The 22,230-nt window shown below is 34.9% G+C and overlaps 3 protein-coding genes across 10 annotated transcripts; 1 reads left to right on the top strand and 2 right to left on the bottom strand.

The window, feature by feature from the left end:
• Positions 1-589: 589 nt before the first annotated feature.
• On the bottom strand, positions 590-10,098 carry LOC107910194 (uncharacterized). Of its 8 annotated transcripts, none has more exons than XR_005910396.1 (4): positions 9,766-10,098; positions 8,699-9,001; positions 1,756-1,842; positions 660-957 (listed from the first exon to the last, which is right to left on the bottom strand). XR_005910396.1 is itself a non-coding variant. In XM_016837972.2 (3 exons), exons 1-2 carry the CDS (start codon positions 9,024-9,026, stop codon positions 1,787-1,789), a joined length of 384 nt encoding a protein of 127 aa, XP_016693461.1. In that variant the 5' UTR covers positions 9,027-9,634; the 3' UTR covers positions 663-957; positions 1,756-1,786. The 8 variants fall into 8 exon arrangements, 3 of the variants coding, with proteins under 3 accessions (XP_016693463.1, XP_016693461.1, XP_016693462.1); XR_005910397.1 differs by having other exon boundaries at positions 663-957; positions 9,771-10,092; XR_001687529.2 differs by lacking the exon at positions 1,756-1,842 and having other exon boundaries at positions 590-957; positions 9,771-10,092.
• Positions 10,099-10,292: 194 nt separating this feature from the next.
• LOC121214709 (uncharacterized) lies at positions 10,293-10,822 on the top strand. Its single transcript, XM_041088765.1, has 2 exons — positions 10,293-10,529; positions 10,605-10,822. Exons 1-2 carry the CDS (start codon positions 10,418-10,420, stop codon positions 10,799-10,801), a joined length of 309 nt encoding a protein of 102 aa, XP_040944699.1. The 5' UTR covers positions 10,293-10,417; the 3' UTR covers positions 10,802-10,822.
• Positions 10,823-17,060: 6,238 nt separating this feature from the next.
• On the bottom strand, positions 17,061-21,913 carry LOC107910193 (translation initiation factor IF-2). Its single transcript, XM_041088764.1, has 6 exons — positions 20,558-21,913; positions 18,631-18,825; positions 18,407-18,541; positions 17,890-18,127; positions 17,565-17,768; positions 17,061-17,400 (listed from the first exon to the last, which is right to left on the bottom strand). Exons 1-6 carry the CDS (start codon positions 21,854-21,856, stop codon positions 17,234-17,236), a joined length of 2,238 nt encoding a protein of 745 aa, XP_040944698.1. The 5' UTR covers positions 21,857-21,913; the 3' UTR covers positions 17,061-17,233.
• Positions 21,914-22,230: the final 317 nt, after the last annotated feature.

Here is a 22,230-nt window from a genome sequence, read left to right as displayed (position 1 = left end):
GGATTTAGTGTAACACCCCTTACCCGAGACCATTGCCGGAGTTGAGCATGGGGCGTTACTTGACTTATTAGTTCGGGGCATAAAAATTTGCTTTTAAAATTTATTTCTCTATTCACCATAATGTTGTGCACCTGCGCAGCAGTCACTAATTTAACTATAAATTGAGTTACGAAACTCAAAATTTAGATCTGTAATTTTTTCCTAAAACTAGACTCATATATTATTTTACCATCAAATTTTCAGAATTTTTGGTTTAACCAATTAATACAGTTTATTCATTAAAGTCTTTCCTGTTTCACTGCCTGACAGTTCTGACCTTTATTCACTAAAAATCAATTTTCTTATCGTATGATTTTCATATGGTGTTCTCACTTGTTTCTACAGAAAATAGACTCACTAAGGAATCTAGACATATAAATTATAACTCATAATAATTTTTTAAAAAATTTTTATTGATTTTCTAAAGTCAGAGTAGGGGACTCCAAAAACCATTTTGACCCTGTCTAACCAAAATTCAAATATCTCAAAATATAAAATTCCTTTACCCACACTGTTAATTTTCTATGAAAATAGACTCGATAAGATTTAATTCTATATATCATTCACTCTCTAATTCATTTTATACTATCCTTGGTGATTTTTCAAAGTCACATCACTACTACTATTCCAAAACTGTTTCATTGCAAATTTTTACTCTTTCATAGTTTCTAGGTATAAACTATCACCTAGGCATTCATAATAGCAAACATATTCTTACTTAGCCATTTTAATAGCTAAACATTATCACATATTTACACATCATCCTTTAGCAATATCATAAGGACATACATTCAAAATGACTAAGTCCATATACATGCCATAGCTCAATCGTTGATCATCATAAAATACCGAGTTGTTGTTGTTGATAGTGTGAGTGCTCTCTGACGTCTTTAAGATCCCCAAATTAGCTTTGCAATACTATAAAAGAAGGAAAATAAAAGAAGTAGCATAAAGCTTAGTAAGTTTACAAGTAAATAAATAACAACATTTAACACAAATAATTATACTCAAATGTTATGATTTTTAATTTCCTCTTTACCTACTCTCTTACTCGTTCACTTACTTGTTTACTTAGATAACTCATGATTATAACTTACTCTTCTCTTGCTGAAATGTTGGTTCTCAATTGATAACATAATATGTTCTTAACTCTTATAACTCACCTAAATTTGTTATTTATGCTTTTACTTGAACTTTCATGGAACATAATTTGTTTACTAGCCCGTTGAGCCACATTGGAATAATAAGGATCCTTGAGTCTCTTTTCTGATAATAACATGCCAAAGCCATGTCCCAGACATGGTCTTACATGGGATGTTTCTTGTACTGCCAATGTCATATCCTAGATATGGTCTTACATGGGAGTTTTCATATCGGTGCCCATGACATGTCTCAGACATGGTCTTACGGGGGACCTCTCATCTCGGTGCCAACGCCATGTCTCAGACATGGTCTTACATGGGACCTCTCATAACCTCAATGATGCCAATGTCATGTCCCAGACATGGTCTTAGATGTAATCTTTTTACCCAAATGTTATGACATTTGTATCTAATACATTACTTATATTTCAACGGGACTTTTTAACACTAATTCTCTATCATCTCATACTTGAGTCAACATTATATAATTTCATAAAATAAATACATGATTGCTGAAAAATATCAGCATTAATAATAATTATTGAAATATTGTATTTATTTACCGTAAACTTACCTCGGTACAAAATATGGCCAAATCTATCAACTTAGTCTTCAACCTTTTTCTTTCCTCGGTCTAACCCCATATTTTGTTCTTCTTGATCTATAATAGAAAATTTAGTTTATTTAATACTCACATTTATCAAAACAGCCCTCGACTCTAACTTTGGCAAAATTATGATTTTACCCCTAAACTTTTATATATTTACAATTTTACCCCAAAGCTCGGAAATTAAACTTTATCCCATATTCTTATGTTTAATAACATTTTGAATATTTTTCCCTTCTATGGTAACATCAAATTCTCATTCTAACACTTACTTGTGAACATTAGGTATTTTTATCGATTATGTCGTTTTACTCGTTTTCACTTAAAATCACTTAGCACAAATCGTTTAACATGATTTAAAACTACATTTTCTACCATAAAACATCAAAATAAACACATTTCACCTATGGATATTTTTCCAGATATGAGCCCTAGGTTAAATTATTGCTAGAATAAGCTAAATCAAGTTATCGGGGCTTCAAAAACGTAAAGAACATGAAAAACGGGGCTTGGGATCACTTACTATAGAGCTTGGAAGCTTGAAAACCCTAAATATGGTTTCCCCCTTGCTAATTTTGGCCAAATGAAGAAGATGAGCACAATTTGTCATCTTTTTCTCTTTTAATTCATTTTAATTACCAAATTACCAAAATGTCCCTAACTTAAAAATTTCCTATTTCACTTAACTCATGTCCATTTTTGTCCATAACTTAACCAATGGGCTAATTACCATATAAAGACCTCCAATTTAAAATTTCAAACAATTGGACATCTCTAACATGTAGAACTCAACTTTTGCACTTTTTACAATTTAGTCCTTTTGACTAAATTGAGTGTCCAAACGTCGAAATTTTTGAACGAAATTTTCATGAAATCATTTCGTGAAATTGTAGGCCATAAAAATATAATAAAAATAAATTTTTCCTTATCGAATTTGTGGTCCCGAAACCACTGTTCCGACTAGGCCCAAAATTGGGATGTTACATTTAGCCACTCATGTTATTCATAATCTCAGCTTCGATTGAATAAACCATGTAAGAAACACAATAAATTTGGGGAAGAAAAGAGATTTGAATAATTGTGGATTAAGTATCGAATGGGGAATGGAATAACATACCTCTCGATTAGAATAATGAAATAAAACAAATACAATAGAAAATATAAAGTGAATACTTTAATTAAATAAACAAGTCCTTAAATCAAAACTAATTCAAGAAGAAAAACAAGAAAGTATTTAAAAGACAAAAAGAAAAAAAAAACTAAAACTAAAACTAAACTAGAAGGGTTTTTGTAGGTGTCTAGGACGACTTGATTATATTCAACCCCTAATGTCTTATTTATAAAGGTGTTGGCAGCCTAAATTAGGTCTTCAACACGTCTTAGGTCTTCATATAAGTTTGATTGCACGGAAAAAAGTAACCCTGGATTACTTGGGCAAGACACGACACCCTAATTCAACCTCAGTTGATTGTTTGGTGCTTTGATGGCTCGAGAAGCTTGTGCATCACTCGTCCTTTGCTTCCACGTCAATTGGGACTTTATATATTCATGCTACATACTCAATTGAACACATTAGCCCAACCTAAGGCCCGTGTTAGCCTATTGGATCACAACACCTACAAAATGTGTTAAAAACACTTCTTTTTATTAACTTTCTATCCTAAGACCTAAATACTGAGAACTTAAATTAAAATCCTAAATAGCTTAGAAAATAACTTTTTAAGTGCGGAATTGACCTAAATCAACTACTACATTTGATGGTAGGTCAATAATTTGCCACAAATATTCAATTTGAACGTATCCAAATTGGCATTTGCTCTTTTTGGCAAACAATTGTTGGCTTCTCAAAATGTCAAAACCCCTCATCAAATGCAACAAGTGATTGTACCAAGTTACTAAATACACTAAGATGTCATCGAAGAACACCAAAACAAATTTCTTCAACCAAGGTTTAAAAACTGAATTCATCAAGGATTAAAAACTAGAAGGGGCATTGGTCAAGTCAAAGGGCATGACCAAAAACTCATAGTGCCCTTCATGTGTCCTAAATACCTTTTTTTGGATTTCAAGCTCCCATTTTTTGATTTGGTGGTAGCCTGATCAAAGGTCCAATTTGGAGAAGAACCTTGTCTGCCCAAGTTCATGTAAGAGTTCCTCAATAATAGGTATAGGAAATTTGTCTTTGACAGTTAATTTATTTAGCTACCTATAGTTTACGCATAACCTCCAACTCCCATATTTTTTTAACCATCACGATGGAGGGTGTAAACAAGTTATTATTGTCCCTAATAATCCATGTTTGCAACATTTCATGCACTAGCTTTCTCATTTCTATTTATTGGATTGCAGGATATTTATATAGTCTTATTTTTACTACAACTTCATCCTTCAAAGGTATTCACTGGTCTAGAAGTCTGGAAGGTGGAAGATTAGTTGGCTCTCAAAAAACATCTTTATAAACATCTAGTAAGGATTGTAACTCATTGATGATACTAGCATCATTTTTCAATAAAGTACCCTACACTGATCCTGTCAAAACCATTGCACAAGAGCCCAAACTTTGGCCAACCACAGATAAATACTTGCTTGACTTAGCAGCTTCTATAACTTGAATGTGTATTGGTTGAATCCCCTCCAAAAGATATTGTTGACCCTTGTAAACAAATTAGATAGTGAGAGAGCTAAACTCCTAAATGATAGGACCTAAGGAAGGTAACCATTGCACCCAACACCAGATCACAGCCTTTAAGGGTAGTACCAAGAAATCAGTTTGATAACTGGTGCTTGGAGTTGTCCAATTTACTTCTCTGCAAATTCCACTAGTAAGAAGGGTACCTTCATCAACTACTGTCACCTTCAACCTGCTCATGGGACTGGCTGGAAAGATAGTTGCATCACTAGATTGGCACTAATAAAGTTGTGAGTGCTGCTTAAGTCAATCAAAGGTATAGCTTTGGTAGTACCAACACAAGCAACCACTCTCATAGTGTTGATTCCTTGAAAGCCCTATATGGCATGGAAAGACAACATAAATTCTAAGACATTTCTTGTAGTAGGTGTTGGCTCCTCTACTTGACTGATGTTTTCAAAAGTTGTGAAAAAGTCGTCATCTTCCTATTATGGTACAACATCTAAGAGTAAATGATAAATTTGAGATTTGACACATCTATGGCCAATTACATACTTGGCCCTACACCAGAAACAAAGACCTTTTTTCTTTCAGCCCTCAATCTCAGTTGCAAATAGTGACCTATTTGGCCCTCTATGTTGACTCCTTAATGCAACAGGACTATTGTAATGATTAGATGAGTGAGCAGACACAGGGGCCTTAATAGTTTTAGATCCTGTAGTAGGTATTGAGAAACATCGAGATAATGAGTTCCACCTTGACAGTAACCCTCTTTTAACATTACTTTGTAGAATATTTTTGACTTGCCTAAAAACCAAAAACCCTTCCACCAATCTTTTAGGTTTAAAGAGTTACAAATATTAACTGATTTCTGCTATCAAATTACTTGTAAAAATGCTCAACGCATACTGTTCACAAAGATGAAGTTGGATCAAGATGCTAATAAAGGAATCATGATACTGGTCTACAATCCCAACCTGCCTTAGAGATACTAATTCTACTATTGGGTCTTGGAAGTTACTCGATCCAAATCGTTTCTTTAAACTTTAAGCATAAGAGACTCAGTTTTGAAACCCTCCCTGATATTGTGTATGAAAATGATGCCAGTCAAGGGCCTTACCTTCTAAATGAAGCATCACCGTGAGAACCCTTGCATTGGTTGGTACCCCTTCAGCCTCTAAGTATTGCTCTAATTTTGCCCACCATCCTCGAAAGCCGATGCCATCAAAGCAAGGACACTCCCACTTATGAGATTGTCTCCCAAGTCCATATTTCCTTGGTTCGAAGAGAGAGTCAAACTAGCAATATCCATATGAGGAAATGTTTTTAGTGGCTCCCTCGAAGGAAAACTCGGGGATGGTCCTTCCAATATACCTTCCTTTTATCTACTAATGAACCAACCCTAGAAGATACAACTAACTTGGCCATATATTTCTTAAACAAGATTTGAATATTAGATTTGGCGTCACCGTACAAATCTTCTTTCAACCCTTTAAATCGTTCCTCTAATATAGCATCCCACTATGAGACTCTAGTTTGCAACTTGGTCATTTCCTACTAAATATGGGTCACTTCCTTTTGTAGACACGTGGAAATACCGTCTCAGATTATGAGGAAAGCCTTGCTCTGATACCTGTGATAGATAATAATTACAGAAAATCGAAAAGAATAAGAAGAGATAGAGAATAGAGATATGAGTTGATAGAGATGAAGAAGAAGAAGAAGAAAGAAGATATTTCCTTCAATGACAGTTTTGCATAACCCTTTTCCTTCTCACTCCACTGTTGATAAACACAAGAGAGAGAAAAGAAATGCTTGTTAGAGGTCATTATGCCAAGTGAAGGTAATGAAACACACCTTTTCATTAAATAGTCATAACCTTCCTTAGCTCAAAATGCCCCTGTTTCTTTTACTCTCATAAAACTCATCGTTTCATTAACTTATGCTCCTAAAAGTTGAGTTTTTTTAATGACCACATTACAAAAGGAAATATAACAGAAGTAACAGAAACCAAAACAAAAGAAATAACATAATCCTTCCATAATAGTCCCATGAATCAAAAACCCAATGGTGTATATGGCTTTATCGATTCCCATTTTTCAGTTTTGTTGTCTTTTTTGGGAAAGTTTTTATTTGTGACTTTGCATTTGTGCTGGGAGTATTTCTAAATTCAGAAATAAACCTGGAAATGGAGAAATGATGCTACAAGCGCAATGTGGGCTTCCCTCAGCTAGCCATCTTTAGGTTTTCTTTTGCTACTGGGTTTGGCTAACTCATTCTGTTAACTTGAGTTGAGTCTTGAATCTAACCCAATTCTAAAGGATAAGTAAATGTATTGATCATCATATTTTATCTTTCATTCAAGTAAATACGCATACTAAATCTTAAGTACAATAAAAATATTTAAAAAAATGCTTTCATCTATTAAATATATTAATAAAAACAATTATATAGATTGTTATTTTATGCACAAATAATGTGTACTTACAAATTTGGAAGATAAGGGTTTACTTGATTGTTATGAATAGAGGTCAACATCCTATCGAATTAAGTGAAAAAACTTTTAGCTAGTCAAGTTGATATGTCCTATTTTATTATTCTAACTTGATTTGAAATATTTTCGATTCAAGTTGAGTGAAATGATATTTGAATTGAGTTGAGTCAAATAAATTTCTTCGAATTACATTAGAAAAATAAACTGACCACGTTGAAATCTTGTTAAGAATATGATTAAATTCCAAGTTAAAGAACATAAAGACCATGCATATTTGGAAACTCTTTGAAAATAAAATGAGAGAAAAAAAAAACTAAAACTCTTTGGAAATAAAATGAGAGAGAAAAAAAAAGATAATTTTATAACAAATTTGATTTGATAATTTACTTGTTTAAGGCTTCAAATTTATTATTTTGAATTTTAAAAAGAATATATATATATTAGCATTTCTATATATTTAAGATTATTCTAGTAATTTTTAAATTTTTTGAATATTTATCTATAAAATTTTAGAAAAAAAATATATTTTATAAATATTTTGAATTTTCTTGTAAGTTTTTTAGAGGGGCCACTTTGTGCATTTACAAAACTATTAGGGACCCAAGTGGTATTTATATCAATTTGTAATTTGAATTATTCAAATTGTAAAATTCAATTTGACTTGAACTCAAAAACCGAATTACTTATTCAAATTGATTAAAAAAATTTAAATAACTCAAAATTTGAAAAAAAATTGTATTTTTTCTAATAAAAATGAGTTTTATTAACCCTAATTAAAGAGGAGTAGGTTAAGTGAGTGAAGTTATAAAACCCAAAATCTTAGGGCACGTTTGGTTCGCTGTAATGGATTAGAGGCATAATAGCAATTCAATTGTTTGGTTGAATGTAATGGAACAGAGGCGTAATAGTATTCTTGTGTTTGGTTGAATGGAATGATGTTGTAATAGCATAAGGAAAAAAGCTAAAATGACTAGAATACCCTTAGCAGAATTTTTTTTAGGTTGATGATTATTGTTATTGTTATTAAATTTTAATAAAATTATTAATATAAATAATAAATAATTTAATCATATTTTAACATAATTATTATTAAATATAATTTAATAAAAAATATAATTTAATAAAATTCTTAATATTAAATATTCTTATATGAATTTACTAAAGTCATAATATATAATACTATAAAATATCAGCAATCCTCGAGGTAACACTAGTCATGTCTCTACTATATTGTTTTTAAGTTCAGCAAAGGCTAAAAGCCCAGTGAGTGAGAAACTATCAACTCCTATAAAGTCAGTATTCTAAACCAAATTGTGTTAGTATTACTAATCATGAACAGCAAACAGAACTCCACTAAAGATATAAACAGCTAAATTAAATGAAACAATATTTATATATAACCATCTTTATTTCGATTGGCAGTTTAGCACACAGATATCTTATATACCGGAACCGGCTAGCGCTCTACACAAAGGATAGAGATGGTCAGACCAAACAGGGACCCTCTATCACCATGCCTTAGGCCATAATTCAGTTCTACATAATGCATGTTGCTTCAACATGCAGAATAAACTACAAAGGGTCTTACTAATCGATATTTTAACTCGAAAAACTATCAATACAAAGTTCAATCACAATTAACACACACACACACACACAATATATATATAGATTAAGAATTAACAAAACATAATTTTTAAAGCTGCATCAAGCAAACAAGTTACAAAGCTTAAGAACTAACATAGATAATACAAGTATATATATTTATATGGAATCTGAAAATTTACCTGCAACATCTTGACTATCATAAGTGGCACGATAAAAAGTCCCATAGGTGCCATGAGCTATAACATTCCTTAAATCCAACTTAGCCAAATCAATCTCCCATTCCTCAGCTGGCCTTTGTTTCTCAATGTTCCTAGACCAAACTCGGCTCAGGTGCTTCTCCAGCTGCATGTCTAAGCTTTTTAAATCAATTTGATCAGCTCTAAAGATCATGTCTTTGCCACTAATGCTTTCATTGCCCTTCATCTTTGAATTTCCACCTCCTTCTAGTCCATTTTGTTTCTTTGGTGCCTTGATACCATTATCTTCCTCACCAGTTTTCAAATCCATAGTTAAAAGAATATAACAAAATCACCAAATAAAAAAACACAATTAAAGACCCTTAAACTGCAAAACTGATAATAACAATGGAATTTAAACTCAAATTAAAAAATAAGTTGCAAGTTTTTGAAAGAGAAATTCAGGACGAAAAGGTTGACTTAAAATTAAATTCTATAAGGAATAACCTGAAGAAAAAGGGAACAAAAAAAAGGGTCAGTGGTGGTGTCGTTAATTGAATTGTTTTGATTATCAAAACAACAACAAAAAGGCAAACAGATAAACAGCACCAACAACAATGGCTAAAGCAGCTACAGCTACACCAACAAGAATCTGAATATCCATAGATTGCAAGAATTCCAAATCCATGATCCTGATTCCAACTATACCCCAAGATCTTATATTTCTAAGTTTTAATAAAAAGACCCCCAAATTTCTAATTAATGGATAGGACAGGGGAGGAAAAATGGGGTATTTATTCCTTGTTTTAACTCATCCAAAATGTGCTTTATTTTGTTTTGGCTCAGCTCCTAGCTGAGAAGAGAAAGGGAGTCAAAATTTGTAAACATTTGGTGTAATCGGCAACCCTTTAGCAGAGCAAAAGTAAAACAAAATCAAAATCAAAATCAAAATCGATTTTACAGAAAAGAAAAGAAAAGAAAAATAGGGAAAAATTTTGGAAGAAGAATCAGAAATCTGGAGAAAAGAAAATGGAGAAAAGAAAAGAAATGTGAGAAGAAAATAAGCGTACCGTACCAGAAGAAGAAGTAGAAATCTGGAAGGGAAAAAATTGGGAAAAGTCGGTAGAGGATGAGGGCAGAAAACGAAAAATAAAATTATGAATTGATGGGGAATCCCTATTATCCGCTTCAAACTCAGAATGGCTATTACGGCCAATATCAGTAATAGACAGGGAGGGGAATAGGGGTGTAATACGATTACACCCAACCAAACGTCTGATTGGTGGTGGGCCCAGGGAATAAGGGGGAATGCATTCCTATTCTCCCCAACTAAACATGCTCTTAGTAGTTTAGCCTGTCCGACAACTTCAGCTCTGGAAGGGTTGCTGTAGGCCCATTAGTCATGTACCAGAATCTCTTAAGCTTTTAAATTGCCAATTATCAGGTTCTCAATGATGCCAGATGGAATGCTTAATATCATGGTCATAAATTAACAACTCTCCAACAACTGAACCACCTTATTATCCACATTGTTTGATGTTCTCTTGTACTTGACTTTGATTAGTTTAAGAAAACACTACTGCAATTTGAAAATTATATAATGAAGTTATAATAACGTAGTTCCTTAAACATGGCCAGCTAATTTGTTTATGTCTCTCTCTTTCCCTCCCTTAAACAAACCCCTTCAACAACTGAATCACTACTTATTTTCCCTGGAAAAACATGAGTGGAAGAATCTTCGTCGTCATATTCTTCTCCTGGACTGCTCTTACAATTATTACCCCTACCCTTGTTCTCTGGTCAGAATCCTCCCAACACAACTTTGAATTCAATCGTAAGTGCTCAAACCTTCTTTCATTTCACTCTGTATTTTATATGTTTAACTTGTTTTTTGTTCTCTATTTTTCAGTTAAGGGAACTGAGGGGATAAAGGGTCATAGGAAAATAATTGGATATGGAGAGAAACAAGTCGGTAATGGAACCATATCTGTGAGTCGATTGGAAGCAGCAACAGAGCAACAGAAGTGGAGCTGCCTCTTGGAATTTGGAGGCTGGGTCATCAAAGTACTTCGAAAAGCAATGGGTTTTTTATCAGGGTCAGATTAAATCAATGATGAACTATACAAAGGAAGTTGTTGTGCGGAAGCGTGTGAAAGAGTAAAATTATTGTACTAAAAAATCACACTAAGTTCAATTCCCAGGAAAGAGAGGTGAATCACGAGGATCACTTAAGTACCAAGTCTTTCCTAGCCAGAATATCCCTTATCGTAATTTAATAGCACAATAAATCACTACAATCACACTCACAAAATATGAACAATAAATAGTAAAGAACACCAGAATTTTAACGAGGTTCGGCAAATCTTGCCTACGTCCTCGGGCACTACCAAATATATTTCACTCCAAAAATACAAGTGAAACTTTACAAATAGGGAGAGAGAACAATGCCTTAAGTAGAGAATGACAAATGTGGGATGATGAGAATGAGCAATGGTTGGCCTATTTATAGTTGAGATTCAAGGGCCACCTTGCAAAGTCACTATTCACTTAGGGACCAAAAATTGCTATTTTCCCATGCCCAACACTAAATAAAATATTTGGTGCCCATAACTTTGACCTTTCCAAAGTATGGGTAGGTATGGGAAAGGTATGGGCAAGGTATGGGGTATGGGTATATTCTAATAATCTCCACCTTGAAGATTTGATTAGGATAATCTTATCTTCACACAATTCTTTCTGCTTTTGACAACAATACTTGATAGTGCCTTCTTCAACTGTTAAACTTGCAGGATATTAATCAAGTTCAAACAATGTTCGAACTTGGTTGCTGTTACCACCTTGGTCATCATATCTGCGGGATTATCTGCAGTCTTGATCTTCTGAAGACAAATTTTCCCCTCTTCAATAATTTCCCGCACAAAATGGAATCGTACGTCGATATGTTTTGTACGTGCATGATAGACTTGATTCTTTGCTAAATGAATAGCACTTTGACTATCACAATACACGTTAATATGCTCCTGAACCAACCCCAAGGTTTTAGCCATACCTTGTAACCAAACAGCCTCCTTTACAGCCTCTGTTACAGCCATGTACTCGGCTTCTGTGGTTGACAATGCAACTGTAGACTGTAGTGTAGACTTCCAACTTATTGGTCCTCCAGCAAGTGTAAACACATAACCGGTGGTTGATCTTCGCTTGTCCAAATCACCGGCATAGTCAGAATCAACGTACCCAATAACACCTTTACCAAGTGTATTATCCTGCTTGAACAGTAATCCAACATCCACGGTCTTCTGAATATACCGTAGAATCCATTTCACAGCTTGCCAATGTCCTTTTCCAGGATTATGCATATACCTGCTCACTATACTAACTGCCTGTGAAATGTCGGGTCTTGTACACACCATTGCATACATCAAGCTACCCACTGCATTAGAATACGGAACTTGCAACATGTATTCTTGTTCCGTATTCGTCGAAGGAGATAGTTGTGCAGAAAGCTTGAAATGAGAAGCCAACGGGGTACTTACAGGTTTGGTCTGCTCGTTCATGCCAAACTGCTGTAGTACTTTCTTCAAATACTGCTTCTGAGACAAGCTAACTCTGCCATGAGCTCTATCTCTACATATTTCCATGCCGAGAATCTTTTTAGCTTCTCCTAGATCTTTCATCTCAAACTCGAGATTGAGTTGAGTCTTCAATCTTTCAATCTCAACTTTGCTCTTAGATGCTATTAGCATATCATCAACATATAAGAGCAAGTATATGAAAGTTCATTCTTGTAGCTTCTGAAAATACACGCAATGATCAAATTTACTTCTTGTGTACTTTTGCCCTTTCATGAACTGATCAAATCGCTTGTACCACTGCCTCGGAGATTGCTTCAATCCATAAAGCGACTTTGTCAGTTTGCAAACCCAATTTTCTTTTCCAGCAACCTTGAATCCATCTGGCTGAGTCATATAGATTTCCTCTTCCAAATCACCGTGTAAAAACGCGGTCTTCACATCAAGCTGAACTAGTTCAAGATCATATTGCGCAACCAAGGCTAGCAAAATCCGAATAGACGAATGCTTCACAACTGGAGAAAACACTTCATTGTAGTCTATTCCTTCTTTCTGAGCGTAACCCTTTGCTACCAATCTAGCCTTGTATCGAATTTCATTTTTACCAGGAAATCCTTCCTTCTTTGCATATACCCATTTGCATCCAATTGCCTTCTTTCCTTTGGGCAGTCTCACCAACTCCCAAGTCCTATTTTTATGAAGAGACTGCATTTCTTCATTCATAGCTTGCTTCCACTTTACACCATCAGAGTTACTTATTGCTTCTGTGTAAGTGGAAGGAACATCATCATCTGCAATTGGAAGTGCATAGGCCACCATATCGTCAAAGCGAGCAGGCTTACGAATCTCTCTTCTTGGCCTCCTATATGCAATTGAATCTTGTTGCTGTAGAAGTTCTTGGGTCGAAACTTCTTCATCATTTGTTCTTTCAATATTAGCTGGATCATCATTAACCTTTTCAAACTCCACCTGCTGCAAAGTACTACTGGTTTTGTCATCCTTTTGTGAATCCTCGTTCTTCATCATGGTTGATTCATCAAAAGTTACATCTCTACTGAAAACAATCTTCCTTGTATCAGGACACCAGAGACGGTATCCTTTTACACCACCAGTTATACCCATGAATAATGCTTTCTTTGCTCTTGGGTCTAACTTAGATTCTTTTACATGATAATATGCAGTGGAACCAAAAACATGTAAAGAATCATAATCAGTAGCAGGTTTACCAGTCCACATCTCCATAGGAGTTTTTCCATTTATTGCAGCTGATGGCAATCGGTTAATTAGATGGCACGCATATGTAACTGCCTCAGCCCAAAATTCCTTGCCCAATCCAGCATTGGACAACATACATCGAACTTTCTCCAGTATAGTCCGATTCATGCGTTCTGCCACCCCATTCTGCTGTGGTGTATCTCGAACAGTGAAGTGTCGCACAATGCCCTCATCTTGGCATACTTGTAGAAATGGATCGTTTTTGTACTCAGTACCATTATCTGATCGAAGTCGTTTGACCTTTCGACCAGTCTGAGTCTCCACCATCTTCTTCCACTTCAGAAATGCATCCAAAACTTCACTTTTTCTTTTCATTAGATACACCCATACTTTTCTTGAATAATCATCAAGAAAAGTGACAAAATAGTGCATACCTCCCAAAGAAGCCACTTTGGTAGGTCCCCACACATCACTGTGAACGTAGTCCAGAATTCCTTTCGTATTGTGAATTGCTGAACCAAATTTTACCCTCGTCTGCTTGCCCAGAACACAATGTTCACAGAATTCCAATTTGCAAGAATTTGCACCTTTCAACAAGCCTTGCTTCGCCAAAGTCTGCAAAGCTTTTTCACCAGCATGTCCCAATCGCCTATGCCATAACCTGGTAGCCTCTGAATCTGCATCTTTCGCAGAAGCTGTTGATGTTGATCCAATAACTGTACTTCCATTTAAATAGTACAAGTTATTTCTTCTAGTGCCTTTCATCACCGTCAATACCCCAGCTACTACCTTTAGTAATCCATCTCTCAAAGTGATTGTGAGCCCTTTAGATTCTAGGGCCCCTAATGAGATGAGATTTTTCTTCAAGCTGGGTACATAGCGAACATCTGTCAGAACTTGGATTGATCCGTCATGGTTCTTCAATTTGATTGTACCTACACCCATTGTCTTACAGGCACTATCATTGCCCATAAAAACAACTCCACCTTCTAGTTCTTCAAGACTAGAAAACCAGTCCTTATTAGGACACATATGGTAAGTACATCCCGAATCCAATATCCACTCATCCGTTTGACATGCCATTGCCATGCCAACCAAGCTAAAATCTGACTCCTCATCATGCTCCGCTACACATGCATTAGAAATAGACTTGCCCTTTTGTAACTTAGGACAATTTTTTTTCCAATGCCCTTTCTCACGACAAAAGGCACATTCATCTTTGGCGGGTCTCCCTTTGGACTTACCCCTTCTACCAGGTTTGCTGCTGTGTGAACGACCTCTTACTGTTAAGACTTCTGCAGTTGTATCTCTGTGATCTCTTTTATCTTTCTTCCGAGTCTCAGATCTATACAACGCACTACAAACTGCATCAAATGTGATCGTGTCCTTCCCATGAAGCAATGTGGTGGTAAGATGATCATATTCATCAGGAAGGGAATTCAACAATAATAATGCCTTGTCTTCATCTTCAAATTTCTCATCCAAATTTAGCAAGTCTGCTAAAATTTTATTGAATGAGTTCACATGGTCATTCATCGACATACCGGGTGCATACGTGAATCGATAAAGTTTCTTTTTCATATAAAGCCTATTTTCAAGACTTTTCGTTAGAAACTTTTCTTCCAGTGTATCCCATAACTTCTTCGCTGATGTCTCCCTCATGACAGAGTACTTCTGCTCTTTGGCCAAACATAGGCGGATTGTACCACACGCCTGTCTATTGATCTTGGCCCACTCCTTGTCATCCATCTTGTCAGGTTTTTCTTCAAGGGCTATATCTAGCTCTTGCTGACATAAGACATCCAGGATCTCACATTGCCACATACCAAAATTATTGGTACCGTCAAATTTCTCTACTTCAAATTTTGCATTTGTCACAGTAGTCCTTGCTGATGACGATGCTGCTGCCATTTTTCTCCTCAATCCCAACTACTGTATACGTGAACAGTACCGTATACGTGAATAGTGCCGTATACATGAATAGTGCTGTATACGTGAATAGTGCTGTATACGTGAATAGTACCGTAAACGGTCGTATTTCCCAAGTACGAATCTGGCTCTGATACCAATTGTTGTGCGGAAGCGTGTGAAAGAGTAAAATTATTGTACTAAAAAATCACACTAAGTTCAATTCCCAGGAAAGAGAGGTGAATCACGAGGATCACTTAAGTACCAAGTCTTTCCTAGCCAGAATATCCCTTATCGTAATTTAATAGCACAATAAATCACTACAATCACACTCACAAAATATGAACAATAAATAGTAAAGAACACCAGAATTTTAACGAGGTTCGGCAAATCTTGCCTACGTCCTCGGGCACTACCAAATATATTTCACTCCAAAAATACAAGTGAAACTTTACAAATAGGGAGAGAGAACAATGCCTTAAGTAGAGAATGGCAAATGTGGGATGATGAGAATGAGCAATGGTTGGCCTATTTATAGTTGAGATTCAAGGGCCACCTTGCAAAGTCACTATTCACTTAGGGACCAAAAATTGCTATTTTCCCATGCCCAACACTAAATAAAATATTTGGTGCCCATAACTTTGACCTTTCCAAAGTATGGGTAGGTATGGGAAAGGTATGGGCAAGGTATGGGGTATGGGTATATTCTAATAGAAGTGTATGTTTTTTTCCAACTTTCAGATTTCTTACCTTGTACACAGAAACCCACTGCACAAAATTTACATATTTATTTATTTATTTTATGAATGTTTCGTTCTTTTGAAAGTTGATTTCTAGTGGTAGGTAAACAGATAATGAAAATCTCGGTAGAGTAGGTGAAGCTGAATGACTGAAGGATTTTATGTTTGTCGACAAGTTCAGACTTGCCAAGCAGCGACTGGTATATTGAATGCGGGTGAAAGTAAGATAGTGGTATTCAGAGTAAAATTGCTTTTTGCTATCTTTACTCAAAAACACAAAAAATATAAAATAGTCATTGTAGAATAAGTTGAAGAGCAAATTGGTAGTTGGCAGAGGATAGTTCATGCAGACTTATAATATTAATTTTTAATCGTAAAAATTGATGAAATTTTTAGTAGAAAGATTAATTTGACTATTTTTTTAAAATGTAATCTGACTCTTAGTCAAAACCATTATACTTTTATCATTGAATTTCTCATTGTTAGAGTTGTGTGACCCAAATTCTAAGAGATTGCTTGCAAGTCAAGTTAAACAAAAATATATTTTCTTTCTAGAAGATTTACTATCTATTAGTATAATATATTTAACATTTATTAGTATAGTTTATTTCACTTACTAATTTAGCCTATAAATAGGCTCTTTTACAATCTTAGAAATATATACCCATTAGATTAGAACTCATAACACATTCAGAGAATTTTGTGTTTACGTTTTGAGAGTTTTTTGTTTTTCGAGTTTTCGGGATTTAGTTTTTATCTCCATATTTTGTACTCTTCGTTCTTTTGCCATTATAGTAAAATTATTTTCTCAATTTCTTCTATTATTTTTACTTGTTCGTTGCTTAACCGGGACGATCCTAACACCCGTGTTTGCTAGAACAATTCCAATCAAGTTTTCAAATTCAATGTTAATATGGGAATTATATAAGCAAGTAGGCAAACAGATTCTCTTCATATATTATATAGTAATTTAGAACAGTAAGGTTCACATTCTGCTGAATGATAACAAGAAACTTACGCATACACGGATATACCAGTCGGTGATAGTTTCTCGATTATTGCTAGTATTAGTTTAATAACAAGGAGCATATGATTCATTTTCTTTCTCAAACCAAACGGCTCAGATATTCCTCCACAGTGGTATATTTCACATCAGGGTACAGCTCAGAAGCCTCAACTCCGAATGACGGTTCGATCTCAAAGTTGGTATGATCACCCCTCACAAAGACTGAATGTCTGATTGCCAATCCAACACTGTATGGAAATGTAGCCTCTGCAAGAATTGATGAAAACCAAACAACACCAATTAGCCTTCACATTTTGAAAATGAAATAACAAAGGAGTAAATTGGTTTGAACTGGAAGAATAGCCCGCTGGCAACATCCTCTAATTAGCCATGGTTTTGAATAAGAAAAACGAGCAGGGAATTTCACCAACCTTTGATCTGTTTGAGAAGTTGGTCCTCTGGAACATATGTTTTCTCAAGGGTTTTGCCAATCAATTTCTCCCACAAGGCAACGATCTCATTAAATGAATAGGTGTTTTTAGGAGGCCTAATGTATAGGATCTTATTCAATGTTCTGGGGTCATCAACAGCTTTGATTGTGTATGTTCCAATATCACTTTCATGGTTGAAAACAGCTGCAAACAGAATAGGATGCATCATATCACCTTAATCTATGGATGGTTTAGGGCTTCCCTATGTTAAAATACTTGAAAATGAAAAGATGCTGATATTGATGAGCTGATAAGTACTATTTACCTTTAGGATCTCCATCGCCTGGGATCACCACCTTGTTTCTTGGGGGAGTAGTGGCTCCTGGCTGTGACAAATCAGGAAGAAAATAGCCTGCAAAGCAGTTACTGGACACATAGGTGTAGGGGATTCCCTCAGCCTCAATAGCACGCCGGATTTGAGCCTTGGTTGCAAATGCTGTTTTAGCTGGCTCAACAGCATGGACCCGGTCCACATCATTTCCGAATTCCGATGGGAAAAACCTCTGATCAAACAAATTAGAAACCCTTAGGATGAAGAACTTGAAAGTAAACTGCTCTCTGCTCGTTGCTACATTTTTTGTGTAAATGCCGAATGGTATTCATAAATTAATTAGTGCCTTCTACCTAAACAACAATAATGAGTTAAGTGCCTGCAAATTTCCCAAGTACGTGGTCATCAAATGTGATGATTGCAGAATGGGGATATTACAGCTGTGAAGTCTGTGCTATCAAGTTATTCTACATAACCAACAATCTAAGTAAATTAACTGGGAAATACTAACCTTCACATTCCCAGCTTCTTTAATGGCAGCAATGATCTTAACTTGATCTGCTAACTGCATCGAACCTACCGCGGATATCACCACATCAGCTTGCTTTATTGCCTTAACCAGACTCTCATGATCGTAAAGATCCCCCTGCATGCCCACACAAAACATCAAACTAACAAAAATAAGATTACAACCAGAAAGCTTCGCAGCCACGAATGAAGTGGAATTATACTTACATACAACAGATGAACCCCTAAGTTCTTGAAATTGTTAATAACCTTTCCCTTAACTGGGTCTGAAACTGAACCCTCTCTTACTAAAGCAAAAGTGGGATGACCCTCTTTCACACTGGCTTCAACAATGAACTTTCCGATGTACCCAGTGCCTCCAATGACTAAAACCTTGCTCTTTCCAGCCATTGAAGAATGCTTCTGCTATAGAAAGGACAGGCAGTGAGAAGTGGTAGTTGGCAAAGAGAGGTCCTGGATGAAGTTGTTGAAATGGGAGTTTTACAGCCAAATGGGGCAGTATCAATGGATGAAAATTAGGTCTGGGAAGTGACAAGTGGTAAGAACCAAATTGTGGGGTTGGTTCGATGATTTTGGGTATTTTGGATTCATTAACGGTAGAAATCGATTATCTGAGTAATTAAGCAGTCTTTGTTAACAAGACAAATAGAAATTTTGTTTAAGGCATTATAATTTAAATATTAAAAATACTTATATTAAATTATAATTTTTTTAAAAAGACTAAAATTATAATTTTTTTATTTAATAAATATTAAAAAGATTAAATTGAATAGTTTAATTTTGAAAAAGGGCTATAAAACAATTTTTCAATTGAGCCGAGGGTATATACTTATCTTTGTAAAAATAATGAAAAAAATTGTACTTTTGTAAAGAATCGTAATTATTTATATTTTATTTTAATTTCGCAAAGAGATGATTTTTTTTATATTCTTATTTTATTTAAGAGAAATTATTTAATATATTGTCAACAATACTCTAAAATTAAAGGATAATTGCTTGTTTCAAATTTATTTGGACATCTCATTTTAAAATTTGGAACTATAAAACTCAAATCAAATTATAATTTGAAAATATTCCATTAAAATTTAATTAGATTAATATTTTTTAAGACATCAATTTTTTTAGACTTTCATTTTTAATTTTAAAATTTTGATTTAATTTATGAAATCGCCTTAAAATGGATGAAAAATTAAACATTTACTAATTTTTCCATGTAGATGACACCTCAAGAATTAATTACTTTTAAAAATTAAAAAAAATATATTAAAAAAGTATAAAAATATAAAAATATTTTTAAATTTTAAAAATTAATTAATTGCCAACGTGACATATAAAAATATAAAAAAAATCCACGTGTATGTATTAAACACTAATTTTTCTATCTATTTTGAAATGATTTGACAAATAATACATATTTAAAAATTAAAGAAAATAAAGGTTTGATAAAATTTGAGAGCAAATAAATTATTATCATAATTTAGAGCTACAAAGATGTAGTATATTTTGATTAGAAAGTAAGACAAATTTATTTCATTAAAGACTCTTGGTTAGTTATATATATTAGCGAAAAGAACTTGATTCTAAGATTCTAGAAATGAGCACTCTAAAGATGTAATGTATTTTGATTTGAAAGCAAGACAATTTTATTTCATTAATGACTCATCATTGCTCTATCATCTTTCATAACTCTCATTCACCATAATCTTTATTTATTTAAGTTTATCTTTAAATTATATCACCACTTAATTTATTAAAAATAAATTTTTATATTTTAAATAGGTTGTGTTACTTGGTGAATATTTTTATTTAAAAAATCAATAAATTATTGTAAATATTAAAATTTGAACAACCCGCTAACAATTATAAAAAAAATCATCACTTTATTCAAAATTTTATTTTAATATCTTTACACATTTATATTAATTCAACGGGAGGAATTACTTAGTTTTTTAGTTAAGAATTTAATATTAATATGATGTTGTTTTTATGTTTATATTAAATGTTTAAATAAAATAATTAAAATGAAATTGAATTCTACTTAATTATTAGGTTTTTTTTATAAATATATTAATCCTCTCAGATTCAGTTTTTATTTAATCGGCTTTAATGGAAAAAACAAGTTAACCAACTTCACCTGGCGCAGCTCCTTTGCATCATCGAAAAACTCCAGATGAACGCCGGGATTTCTTCCCTCCAGACGACTTTCCAACATAATTGAATTATTGATGCTTTGTGTGTTACTATTCACATATGCTTTTTGTGCCACATCATCTTTGATCACTGAACCCACAGGCTTTCTTCCCTTAGACCTTCCTTCCCCATCCTTTGTGGTAGATTCTGAGATGCAGCGAAAAGATGCTCCACTATTTTCTCCAGCTAGCGTTACAATATTCACCGATTTTTCATCTGTATGCAGCTTTGGTTTCCCAGTGACAAGTGCATGAACAAACTTGGAGATATCTTCCCTTATCTCTTTGTGGAGGGGAACTTGCTCCGATTTAGAATCAACATTCGTTTCATGAGAATTACTGGGCCTGCTACCACCTTTTGGATACGTTGAACTCGCTGTTTTGATTTGCCTTTCATCACTGCTTGAGCTTGTTAATGTATTCTTTCTTTCAGTATCTTCTTGCTTTTCCAGGTGTCCTTTTCCTTTTTCCAGTACAGCCCCCAGTAGCTCTCTGGTTTTCGTCCCAGCTTCGCTTGCTGCCGCAACAAGTTTAGTAGTGACTGTTGTTGGCTCTTCATGTGTTGAACCCTTTTTTGTACCTTTCCTGCGTTCTTCACCTACCTTCTTTCTTATTTCCATTTCCTTAGGCTTTTCTTTAGCCGCAGCAGTTATTGGTGCAACGTCTTTTAGTTGGTTTGATTCCTCTGAAGGCTTTACAGCAACACCAAATGGTTTAAAAGTGGGTTGAGTAGAACTTGGTGGCTGAGACGCTACTTGTGTAGCCATTGTTGATCTTCTCGGTGGAGACAAGGTTTGCACTTGGGTGGCTCTACGTGATGGAGAAGGGGGCTGTGAAGATGTTTGGCCTGTTGGCTGAGAGGCCAAACGGGGTGGAGATTCTTGCTTCGGAACTGCGGGCTGCGGAGCAATGCGAGCTGAAGCCATAGCTGCAGCCCTTGCTGGTGTGGGAGTATGGGATTGCGGTCGAGTTTGAACTTTTTCACGAGAAGGTACTGGCTGAGGTTCAGTTTTTGGTGGTGGTGGTGGTGGTGGTTGAACCTGGATGGAAGGGGTCCGCACTGGGGTGATCCCTGCAGGCCGAAAGGGTGGTCGTTGGATTGGGATGGAAACGGTGGGCTGGGAAGGAGCTTGTGATTGAGGCTGCGGTTCAGCAGCGGGACGAGGAGTAGCAACAGGACGGGGAGCAGCAGCTGCCGAGAGCCAAGGCAATCGAAAACGAAAAAATTGCCTCTGTTCGCCCATATTTGATACCAAAAGGATGAAAATAACAATGAAAAAATGATAGATAATGAAAGATGTTGAGGGTTGTTGCTGATGATTAGATGTGAGGACTACATATATAGGTTGGAGTTGATGCCTTGAAAAGTATACGAGACATTAGGACAAATCACTTTCTTCTAATTTACATTCTCAACAATCTTGTTTCTTTTGTGAAGGGGAGAAATTATTTTATGAAATATTCAGCAATCTTTACAAAGATTTGTCTTGTCTACTAGGGATGGCATCTAGTTTATGTGCCTTGATACGTTGCATTTCTCTATTATTGAACACCGGGAATTATGTTATTCTTTTCTTAAAGGCTTCCGGAGTTTATACTTGCCTCAATGTCAGCTTAA

This window comes from Gossypium hirsutum, chromosome D02 (assembly GCF_007990345.1).
Source record: "Gossypium hirsutum isolate 1008001.06 chromosome D02, Gossypium_hirsutum_v2.1, whole genome shotgun sequence".
Taxonomy (NCBI): Eukaryota; Viridiplantae; Streptophyta; class Magnoliopsida; order Malvales; family Malvaceae; genus Gossypium; species Gossypium hirsutum.
The sequence above is the reverse complement of the archived record's forward strand: the minus strand, read 5'-3'. Positions and strand labels throughout refer to the sequence as shown.